The following is an 11,822-nucleotide window of genomic DNA, read 5'->3' as shown; positions in this document are numbered from 1 at the left end:
AGGGGTGGAGTTGTTGCACAGATTAGGCTCTGCAAGGTACAGCAGGGCCTAATCCGGAGCTTGTTACACTGTGTACTAGGAATTAGTCCTGGGATTTGCCTTGGCAGAGAGGGGGGAGAGAGAGAGAGAAAGTGTGCACATGAGCTGGCACAGAAATAAAACAAGAGCATAGCATATTGCAGTACATTTTGGAAACTGTAGCTTCCTTTCCCCCTGAGACAAATCAGTTCCATGTGAAGCACCACATGCAAGTTTTATTGAAGCTGAGAGGGAAAAAAAGCCACCAAAGTTCAGGCCCGCACAGGCTAGGTAAATAACTTTTACTTAAACACGTTAAATACTATTTTAAATATAATGAGTAAGTTTTAAAGTCTGTTTATTACAATAGACAGAGGGCATAGTTTTTCTTTTTAAATACATAGGGGAAAAATTCAGCTGTCATGTAGTTTGAGGTGGTATTTTAATAGCTGGCACACACCTAAAAGGTTTTGAAATATCTACATTTTGTTCTGACAATGTACCTCACTGACTTGAAAATCTCTCTTCGGATCTGTAATAGGTACTGTGTATCCCCTTTAGGTGACAGAAGAGGTTCACTTAGACGCGCCAACAAAAGTCTCCTCTTGCTTGCTCTCTGATGCCACTGTCAAGGCTTTTTGCAGTAATTGTCCTTGCTCTGTTTTATTGCCAGTAGAAAGTGGATTGAGAAATCAAAGTTTGTTGCTGTTTTTTATACAGATTCAGATTCTCAGCACAGCCATGAAGTGATGCCTCTTCTGTATCCACTCTTCGTCTACCTCCATCTGAACATGGTCCAGAATGGCCTAAAAAGCACAGTGGACAGTTTTTACAGCCGCTTCCATGGCATGTTCTTGCAGAATGCCAGCCAGAAGGATATCATTGAGCAGTTGCAGACTACCATGACTATTCAAGATATCCTGTCCAACTTGAAGCTCCGGGCTTTTCTGGACAACAAGTACGTCATCCGCCTTCAAGAGGACAGCTACAACTACCTTCTTCGCTACCTCCAAAGTGACAACAACAACGCCCTGTGCAAAGTCCTGACCTTGCACATTCACCTGGATGTGCAGCCCGCCAAGAGGACTGACTACCAGCTCTACGCCGGTGGGAGCTCCTCACGCAACGAGAGCAATGGCCTGGAACCCAGTGACGTGCCGGCTTCCATTCTACAGAATGAGGCGGCGCTGGATTTACTGCAGGACAGCATTAAACGTGTCAAGGATGGGCCCCCTTCCTTAACGACCATCTGTTTCTATGCCTTCTATAACACGGAGCAGTTGCTGAACACTGCAGAGATTTCGCCAAACAGCAAGCTGCTCGCTGCTGGGTTCGATAATTCATGTGTGAAGCTGTGGAGCCTGCGTTCCAGGAAGTTAAAATCTGAGCCCCACCTCGTTGATGTGTCCCGCATCCGCCTGGCTTGTGACATCCTGGATGAGGAGGTCTGGATACCCTTTTTTTCCCCCTACCCTTTCTGCCGAGGTATTTTGGGTATGCATTGTGGAGTATCTAGTAATGTCTTAGGGGTCTGTGAGGCTGTTCCACAACCTGTCTGCCTTGACACACAAATTTTATATGCTACTCTCGTCCTTGTTCTTTCCTGCAGTGGTTGTAAATGCTGCACTGAGGTGCAATGAGTTTGTGCTTGGGTCACAGTTTGTTAGTCCTAGGTGCTGATCTCCCTACTCCAGCTCTCCTTGAACAGATGACAGTACACAGGCAGCCCAGTAAGGACAGGTGACTAGAGAAGGCTCCCTTCCCTGAGGAGCATGGAGCCTTCTTACGGATGGGAAGATGAAACAAGGAGATGCGGGTGGTAAAAACACACTGTGGTGAATGAAAACTAGAAGGAAAGCGGCTCAGAACAACCAATCAGAAGGGTGGAGAGAAGGGGAGAGATGCAGGAAGAGGAAAATAAAGACAAAGTAAGGAAAGAGCCAAAGGAGGCTGGTCTGAGGCCTCAGGCGTCCCTCCTTCTTCCTAAGTGCAAAACTGTATTTAAGGAATCACCTTAACCAGAGGTGAAGAGTTAGCATGGAAAAATTATGCAAAATGTCTCTGTTAAGGTATCCACAGTATAGAAACTTCAGAGGCTTCCCACTCTGGAGTGCTGGAGACAAGGACAGGGATGTGTGTGCCTTCACATGCCAGGCTAGATAGCATCTTCTAGTTTATTCTTTTTTTGCCTTCTAGTCATGCCCTTCCTCTGCTCTCTGCCACAGCTGCCCACGTAGCATCTTATATCTGGTTAGAGATCAGAATTTGTGACTCTTCCTTTGTTTAATCACTCCCCTCTTGACGAGAAAAAAAAAAAAGCCTGTTGTTCTTGTGTTGAGCATTTAGCAGGAGACACATCCTTTTTTCCACTGTTTTTTTCTTCTTCTCATAAAAAATACCTATTGGCAGGGTTCTGTTTATTTTGGAAGAGTGCAGAGCGCTTTCTGTACGAAGGGATCTACGGTTAGGGATTGCTTTGTTAGTCAGCTTGAGAACTAGAGGCAGACATCCAGGTGAGATAGGACGGCAGCATGCTCACAGCTTCCCAGGTTAACCCTTTCTGCAGAGCGAGCAGGTAAGTAGGTCAGACTAGCCCAAGATGGAGCTATGGACTTGTTTTCATTATAAGCTGCAAGAGTTCATAGGACACGTGACTGTATTGCCTGTCTTGGAAACCAAATGTCAATAACCTGTGACAGAGGAGAATTTCTCTGGTAAATCAGCAGGTCACCTCCTTTGGCTCCAGACTATAGAAAAGTGAGATATTGCCAGGTTATCAGGAGTGTGTATTAGCTTTTTCTGGCACGTAGGCACATACTTGTATATTGTACGTGTATTATGAAACAGCTGCGGAAGCTTGAGTACAAATGGCTCTCGTTGGCTATTTAATATTTTGTGTATCCCACAGTATTTATGCACAGGTCTAAAACCAAAAACTGGTCAAAGAAGCACAGATCAAATTCATCATTGCCCTGAATAACTTCACTACTGACAAAACAAATAGTGACCTGACCAGGAGTTCAAAGTTAAGGGGGGGATACCAGCCTAAACACACTGCTGGTTATGTGTCCCGAATGCAAATGAAAGCCTGTAGACTACAAAGGAAATAAATTCCAGTATCTGGGAGCCCTCAGTGCAAATACACAGGCATCCACAGGGTTGCCGGTGGGAACAGACCAGCACCCGCTTGGGTGCCACAGGAGTGGAAGCAACAGATACCAAGGCAGACCAAACAAGACCACCCTGACCAGGCTGCAGTCATCAGTAACGCAGCTCAGTGTGAACAGGGGCTGCTTCACACTGTCACTGCAGTATGATCAGCAACAATTCACAGTGATACATCTGATGAAAACTTTGAAAGAACAAAAGTTCTGAATGTGCTTTGACGTTACTTCAGTGAGTTCTACAGAATAACTTGTGAGATGTTAAACTTGGCTGGGTTTTGTAAGGTTTCTTCATTTTGTTTGTTTTCGTTGATTTCTGTATTGTGTAATTAGCTTTGGATACTATATTTAAATAGTAGTGCCTGAAATAGTCTTCAGCTTGGTTTCTGATTTGCTGCAAGCAAATAGATCCTTCTGTTCATGAAGATAGAGAGGTCTGAAAGTGCCGGTTTCAGTGGATCTCGTTCAGGGTGGCATTGCAACTAGACTACTGGGTTTATTATCTCTTTTTGTGTATATATAAAAATGAGGTTGAGACTTGGCAGAAGTGTCGGAGAACAATGTTTTTTCCTAGTCTGTGTAAAGCTTTTGTGCCAGTAAGGTCAAAGTCTTCTACTAGGTGTAGTTTTAGTGAATTTTTGCTCAGTGTGATGCCCCAGTGCATTTCACCAGTGTTGTCTTGCTGCTTGGAAATAGGAGAGGCTTACTATTTTGGGATAAAGTAATTCCATTTTCTTTATAGTAGCATCTCACAAATGCCACTTTACAGTCTCTCATACTTAAGGTCCAGTATAAAAATGCAGTTTTGCAGCTGGGCAAACGGACATATTGTTTGTCTCTTTGCAATTTTGCTATGTTCATCACTGGTACTACATAAATCAACAACAGAAGATAATACTCTGTTCCAAGCCACAAGAGTGGCAGCCTTTAAATTCTGTGAAGACTAAGACTTGACCCCATTCAGCTCTGCTTCTAAGATTCTGCTTTTGAGTGGCAGTGGTCCTTCAAGTGGTAGTGAGTGGGGATGATGCTGACACCTCAGTGGATGGCAAATGGGAGGGAATTCTGGAAGGAGTAGTAAGAAATGTCCTGCAAAGACAGCCATGGTATCGACTCCCTCATCTTTCCCTGCTAGGAGATCCTCACTGTAGGCAGGTAAGAGATCTTCCCTTTTGACATCTTAAGAGCACTGCAGGATGAGAGAGATGACGACACCCAGGGGAAATCTGCTACTAGTTAGAAAAAAAGGGGGGGGGGTGTGAGATGGTTTCTTTGTGTTGTTTTTTTGAGATTATCGTTGTTGCTTTTTGAGGCTCACTCATTCCCTTGAGGCTTATGCTGGCTGGAAGATCAAGATAATTTTTGTCAGCTAGATAATGTTTGCTGCTCACAAGGTTAAATGCATCGGCAGTAAATTTTTCTGGGTCCAGATGACTGTCATGCAAAATCCGTTACTGATTTACATAATAGCTGAGGAGTTGGGCAGTCTGTCCATAGGTGTATCATTTGGAAGGTGTCCTGTGTAACAAAACATGCCAACATTTTTATTCTTTTCAGTTTCTTAATAATACAATTTTTGGCAGTCTTGTACTTGCTCAGGAAGACTTCCTGTTCACTGTTGAAAAGTAAATTATCTTTTTTTAGCTCATTTTAGTAGTGTTGGTAAGTTTTCTAGTTCTATCCTATTACTTAAAATCTGTTTTGATACTTCTTTTCAAAATGGATAGTACAAATAATAAAAGGTAGCTTTGTGTGTGTGTGTGTGTGTGTAGGTTATTGATTAAAATAGGCTTATATAACTTTATTTCTTGTCCATTCCAAGGAAATACAAATTGTTCGTGCTGACCTGCAACAGCAACCACTTCAGAAGGAGCTAATGGGTATCTGGGTAGTGCCCAGTGCTATGTTACATCCAGGAAACATATTCAGTGTGTGAAATTGGAATCCTGAAAAAATACTATGAAGAGGGATTCCCTGCCTCCCTGCTAATTTATAACACAAGTTGCAACCTTTCTAGAGCTGCTATAAATGCCTGCCTACATGGTAGTAGCTGTGGGATGCAAGGAAGAGTGTGCTTGATCTGACAAAGAAATGAAGCTTGGTTCTGCAAGGCGGTAATGTAGTGGCTGCACTTCCAGCTGCTCTGTTAATCTGGTCAGCAGACCAACTTGGATAGGGAGGAAATGGAAAAGTTTAGTGACTGAGGAGCATTATAGGTATACCGTTTTCGATCAGCTGTAACAGCAGTGTGCAGTTATGCTAAGTGGGTGTCAAACAGAAGCAAAAGATAAGATTTGCTACCTGTGACCATACAGGAGTGTGGCTTTGAATGCTTCAACAGGCTTTTTCAAATAAGCTGCTACTGTAATACAAGAGAAGAAGAGTAGGTGCTTGTAAAGAAAAAGAATATGTGCTTGCAGACAGCCCAAGTAGCCCTCTATGAATTTGAAGGCATAAAATTAAGTACCTGGACTTGCAGAATTTACAAAAACTATAGTACAATACAGGTAACTTGAATGGGCTTCCACTGGTAACTTGTCAGGAATCTAATGGTCATAATAAACTAGTATAAAACGCTGCAGGTATCAGCCTCTCTAATGTGGCAACATAGTCTAGAGATGCTGTGGATTCCAGCAAGCAGTGGTCTGTCTGAGGTAGAAAAAGCAATTTGAATAAGAATGGGGCTTTGCGTGCTAGAGCCTGCAATTTCTCTCTGCCTCACCTTCATAGTAGAGATGAAGTTGGCTCCCAGCCACATCATAAAACTCTCATGGGCACTGACTACTCTGAAGAGAATTAGCATTGCTAAACACAGCTTGCCGCCTACCACTAAACACACAGTTGAGATGGAGAAAGGCAGCGAGGTAGCTAAGTCAGAGTTTGCTCACCTCTGAGGTGAGACTTGAAATCACTGGAGGAGAAGGGCTTTCAGGGCTACTGCTAAGTCTGAAGCACAACTGTCTGTGGGTCCTGAGGTTAGAGGGATGGGAGACCGTCGTGTCAGCCAAGAGAGCTGCTCACGACGACGTATTAGCTTCTGCTGGTCGTCAGCAGTCCGGCAGCCCTGGGGAATCGAGTTTCCTCTCGGGGCAGGAAGTGTTCCTTCTGCAGGAAACGGGCCAGTTCGCGATGATAAAAGTTAAAGGGGCTGCTCACAAACGAAAGGGCGTGTTGAATTTGATGTGCAGAGCTTGTCAGTGGACGAGTGTTACTGATTCAGTACTGAGGAATATAGTGTCTGCCTGACAGCCCTGAGGGAGGGTGGTCTCGAGCTACTACACAGGTGCACCCCAAGCCATGGTTACCTTGCACTCTGTCAGTGAGAGCCCAGCTTGTCAGGCAAGGACGCTCTCTTGAGTTGAGATTTGTTGAAACTTGTGCAGTCTGTAGCCTTTGAGTATTGAGAGGTGCTACTTGAGTAGACTTTCAGAGACTCTTACCCTCCATTGGGAGGTTCCTTTAGCACAGCTCACTGAACAGTCTTTAAATGTGAAAGCCTTTACTTGTTGTCTATCTGCCCTGGTACTTGAATTGGAGAATTACAGGATTAAAAGGTTTCCAGTGCCATCCTTTTTGTGATTATTCATCTTCTCCTACCCCAAAATAGATCCTTTGACCTAAATAAGCTGCATACATTTGCTGTTCTTGAAGTCTGTTCTTGAAGGGTGAGGATGTGAAAGCATCCTGATAGAGCTTACATGGAGAAATAGATATTACGGCCTTACTGGGTTTCTGTTCACGTGTGGGGCTAAGAAGGAATGTCCAGCAGACAGCTTGTCAAATGTGCTTTGTCTTTCCATCTCCTGCCTTTTGTTTAAGACATCTGTGTTTCTTTTTCTCTACTGTGAGATTCACTTCCAATAATGACCACACCAAAAGAGCAGATGCCAAGATCTGTTTCAACATCTTAGCCAAAAGTTTAGTAGAGAGCAGATAGGGAATAAGCATATGTTTTTAACAAGTGGAAAAATGTCATAAAATATTTCTTTTTTTCCCTATTTGTGTACAGTCCCAGGTTAAGGTGCCTTCTGGAGTGAGCATGAGGCTGCCCAAAATGAAGATAAAAACTTTATATAAAAAGTTTTATCTCGCCATCTCTTTCAGCATTAACTTAGATGTAGCAAACACGCCAGCAATGTTTGTGTCTCAGAGCTGCACAAAACGTGCCACGTCTAAAATAACTTCTGTATTAACACCCGCCTGTTTTCCTCATGGTGGTTCCTGTATTTGTTGAACAGATAAACATGCTTCCTTTCTTGTTTCTTTTTCTCCTCCCCAACCAGGAGGAAGAGGATGACAGCGCAGGCACAGAAATGAAGATCCTGAGAGGACACTGTGGACCTGTGTATAGCACGAGGTTCCTTTCAGACAGTTCAGGACTCTTATCTTGTTCTGAGGACATGTCCATCAGATACTGGGACCTCGGAAGTTTTACAAACACTGTGTTGTACCAAGGACATGCCTATCCTGTCTGGGATTTGGATATTAGCCCCTGCAGCCTGTACTTTGCCAGTGGTTCCCACGATCGCACTGCAAGGCTCTGGTCATTTGATCGGACGTACCCGCTGCGAATATACGCAGGCCATTTGGCGGACGTAGACTGTGTCAAGTTCCACCCCAATTCCAACTACTTAGCGACGGGCTCCACGGACAAAACTGTGCGCTTGTGGAGCACTCAGCAAGGCAACTCGGTGCGTCTTTTCACTGGGCACCGTGGCCCCGTGCTAGCGCTTGCGTTTTCTCCCAACGGTAAGTACCTGGCATCAGCAGGTGAAGACCAGCGGCTAAAGCTGTGGGACTTGGCATCAGGAACTCTTTACAAAGAACTGAGGGGGCACACGGACAACATAACCAGCCTTACTTTTAGCCCTGACAGTAGTTTAATTGCTTCAGCGTCGATGGACAATTCAGTCCGGGTCTGGGACATTCGGAACACTTACTGCAACGCCCCTGCAGATGGGTCTTCCAGTGAACTGGTCGGTGTATATACCGGACAAATGAATAATGTACTGAGCATACAGTTTATGGCCTGTAATCTTCTTCTAGTGACTGGAATTGCACAAGAAAATCAGGAACATTAATTTTTTTTTTCTTAGGGAAGTGGGTGGGTGTATTGAATGCCAGAGTCCATTGCAAGCTGAGATTACTGACTGTGAAACACTTTTCTTCCTCTGCCCCCTTGAAAGGCATGTTCAGAGTGATGCAAATGCTTTAAAATGTCTTGCCCACAAAAAGGCCTGTGCTGGTGAATGGAATAAGGAAAAAAGGAGGAGTGATGAAAATACATATACGTTCTAATCTTGTACTTGTAGGGATGGGAAAAAGAGGAGGAAATCCAGTAGCTTGGGGAAACCAAAAGCCTGGTCCAGACAAGTGAAACTGCCAACCAGATAAGCTGCTGACCTGCACTTAAATATCCTGCATTGATTGATGGGCACATCTTACCTACTGTTAACTGAGGCTTGAGTGTGTGGAGAACTACTGGCCCAGTGTTTTTTGTTTTGTTTTGTTTTTGTTTTCCTGGTATTGCAGAGGACCAGCATTTTAAGACCCTTCTACTAAAAGAACGTTATGTATTTTCTACAGTGATAGTGGTCCTAAATATTACAGTTCCCTATAGCACTTCTGGAATATTTTGGACTAGCTAAGTAGAAAATACCATCTTTCTTTTTAGTAAGGGGATGGCAATCTGACCTCAGTTGGGGCCCATCTCTGCATTGTCATTTGGGTTTGGTTCCTGGTACTAGCTGTGATTTTGTATTTATGTTCCATTAATTAGGAATCTTTCTGAATCTGGTTGCACTGTGTTTTGAGGATGGGAGGACAGTGGGGGTAGAGCGGTGGCTTTAAGGGTAATAAACGACTTGCCTTGTCTGGAGGGAGAGCACAATAGAACTGAAGCAGCTACATTTGGACTCCTAATGGAAACGGGGCATGTCAATCCACCACTGCACCTCACAGAAATATTTCCGTAAATGGAAGTTGGCAGTCTAGGGAGAGGGGGACGGAGAGAGAGACAGACACAAAGTGACATGGGAGAAAATAGTATTACTAAATTATTGTGCGTACACAGAGGCAGCTCTGCCAGTGTTGGATTTTTCTCGAAATGTTGCAATATCAGTTTCATGAACACTTTGTGAGATAAATCATCAGCATTTACAAGGATCTGCGGAAAAAGCACGTTCTAGTTTGTCATTTGGAGAGATTAAATATTTCTGCTTTCTGGAAAGAGTTATTTTGTATTTTGTTTTCTATTAAAAGCATTTAGTTTAAAAAAAAAAGTAAAAATGGCTCGGTCCCTTTCTGGGAAACTTGCTCTGACTTGCATGGGAAGAAGAGGGCAGGAGCATGCTTCTCCTACACTGCTTGAGCCAGAGCCTGCTTGGCATTTGGAGGCTGAATTTGGTAGTCTCGGTGACTTGCTGTGTGCTGTTTTGATATCCCCCTACTTGCTTTCCACAGAGCTGACTTGGCAGGTCATGGAGTAGAGTGTTGACACAGCTTTGTAGGTCAGCTGAAATGCACGTGGAGGATCTAGGTACCCCCTGAGGTTGACAATGTGCACCAAAAGGCCTCATTCTGTAGTGCTGCATGACCTTTACTTTGTGGTTTGATGTTCTAAAATGCCTCTTTTGAGCAGAGGCACAATCCTAATGTCTTCTAAACAGGCTGTCGGTATTAAATGATAATTCCCTTTGGCTTCCTTCAGACCTTCTGGACTTCCATGAGAGAATTCTCTTAAGAACATCCAAACAATCTAAGAGTTTAGATGACAGCTCACAATTGCCTTTTTTTTTTTTTTTTTGGTCTACTTAGGTTGGTAAATGACCGAAACCTTTTATCAGAAAAGCATTTGACCTTTCTGATATTAGTAACAGTGTGTGCTGCAGCTCAGCTCTGCGAGTACCAGAAACCCCTCTGTATGCTTGGAGTTGAATGGCACTGCTCATCATCTGACAGCTGGATATCAAAAGTGTGAAGCAGCTCAACAATCCCAGACCAGAATCAGGCATTTTGAAAAAAAAAAACAGTATGGGAGATGATTGTACTGCTGATGCTTTGTGCTATGCAGGTCTCTAGAGAGACCTTCTCCTCCAGATCTATTGAGCTGATACTGCTCACCAGACTAAACGCACTGTATTCTTCAACCTGTAGTAATCTCTATGGCTGTTTTGAGTGTTTTTGCTCAATTCTGTAGATTCTAGCCCAAAGATTTCATTGAGAAATGACTGCTTTTGTATCATAGCGAAGTATCGAAGTGCTTCGCTGAACACCGGTGTGAATACCTAGGAAGGATATGGCTCACCAGTGTTCACTGGAACTCATTTTGCTGTTTGTTGCCATATGTCCTGAGCAGTGTTCAGATTTAGAGCAGCCGGACTTTTGGTCCTGAAGTAGAGCAAACAGCAAGCAAAAGCAGGGGGTGGAGGGAATAAAGGTGAGATGGGCAGAGAACAAAGTTTCCCTTTAACATCTTACTTCTACAGTGGAATTGGGCTTTTTATTAGCTGGGTTATTCTGAAGTATTTTGCATACAAAAATTACAAGTAAGAGTAAAGAGTCTTAGGAAGCAAATCCTATTATATGTACATAGGCTAAAAGTTGTAAAAGTGATTTCTGAGGTGTTGGAAAAACAATTATCACTAATGATGTGCTTCAAACCTATAAACTTCTATGTACTGTGTGGACAGTTTTTGGTGCTCATGGAATGTAAATGAAGCCAGGAATTGAAGGCAGGAAGCCAGGAAATAATCTAGAATGTAAGAAATATCTGCAATTGATTGACAGGCTGAATTTGAAGGCAGAACTGGGAGGAAAGTATGAGTGGGAGGAAGGAATACCATTAAGTAGCAAAATTTGGGCTGTAATCTCTATTAACTGTGTAGTTGAGAAATAAGTCTGCATTTGCACAGACCCCTTCCTTATTCTATTTTAAATATGTATCATAAAACCCACAAAAGCATTTAAGTTGACATAGTTAAGCACTCAAATATTAATAAGCATCATAGCAGGGACTGTTGCTGCTTGTGAGTCTGTGTGTAACGCAGTTCTCAGTCGCATAACTGGGTACCCCTTCCCTTGCAAAGCTCTGCTCACTTCATGCGCCTCCTGGACGATGCACAGTGCACCGGGCACTGCATGGTATCAGCCAGTGGCTAACATAAGATGCTCGGAGAAAAAGGGCATATAGACAGCGATCCTTCCGTGGTTTACACACTCCTATCTTCTCACAGTTACTGTTTGTTGTTTTTTGGTTTTGGTTTTTTTTTAGTAGACCTCCAGAGCTCTAGGCTATGTATCTGCAATAGCCGCTGATGGATTTAGTTTCCATTAATTTTGTCTCATCCCATTTATTAATCAGCTATATACTTGTAGCTTCCACAGTTTGCTGCAGCAAGAAGTTCTACACCTTGATTTTATGAGGGGGGAAAGTATTTCCTTGGTTTTGACGTCTGTTATCTGATAATTTTGTTCTGTTCCTTAACCTCTTGAATTGATAAAGGCAATGAACAGCAAAACACCTTTTCAAAAGCCTCCAGGTAGTCCAGGCCACAGTAAACATGGACACGGCTGAGGTACAAGCCAGTGTTTAGTCACTGAATACTGATGAAAGGAAAGGGTATTTGTTCTAATAAACAA

At 43.3% G+C, this 11,822-nt stretch overlaps 1 protein-coding gene across 3 annotated transcripts in view; it reads left to right on the top strand.

Moving 5' to 3' along the window:
- Positions 1-9,450, top strand: part of TAF5L (TAF5-like RNA polymerase II, p300/CBP-associated factor (PCAF)-associated factor, 65kDa) — a 21,133-nt gene extending 11,683 nt beyond the window's left edge. For 2 of the 3 annotated variants that reach the window (XM_009329181.1, XM_009329180.1), the window contains 2 exons: positions 739-1,463; positions 7,466-9,450. In XM_009329181.1, the coding sequence (XP_009327456.1) occupies positions 739-1,463; positions 7,466-8,263 (1,523 nt within the window). In that variant the 3' untranslated portion in view covers positions 8,264-9,450. Of the gene's footprint in view, positions 1-738; positions 1,504-7,465 lie in introns of all 3 variants that reach the window. The other variant, XM_009329182.1, reaches the window with a different exon arrangement.
- The last annotated feature ends 2,372 nt before the right edge of the window (positions 9,451-11,822 follow it).

The sequence above is a fragment of the Pygoscelis adeliae genome, unplaced genomic scaffold (assembly GCF_000699105.1).
Source record: "Pygoscelis adeliae isolate BGI_AS28 unplaced genomic scaffold, ASM69910v1 Scaffold77, whole genome shotgun sequence".
NCBI classification, from domain to species: domain Eukaryota; kingdom Metazoa; phylum Chordata; class Aves; order Sphenisciformes; family Spheniscidae; genus Pygoscelis; species Pygoscelis adeliae.
The sequence above is the reverse complement of the archived record's forward strand: the minus strand, read 5'-3'. Positions and strand labels throughout refer to the sequence as shown.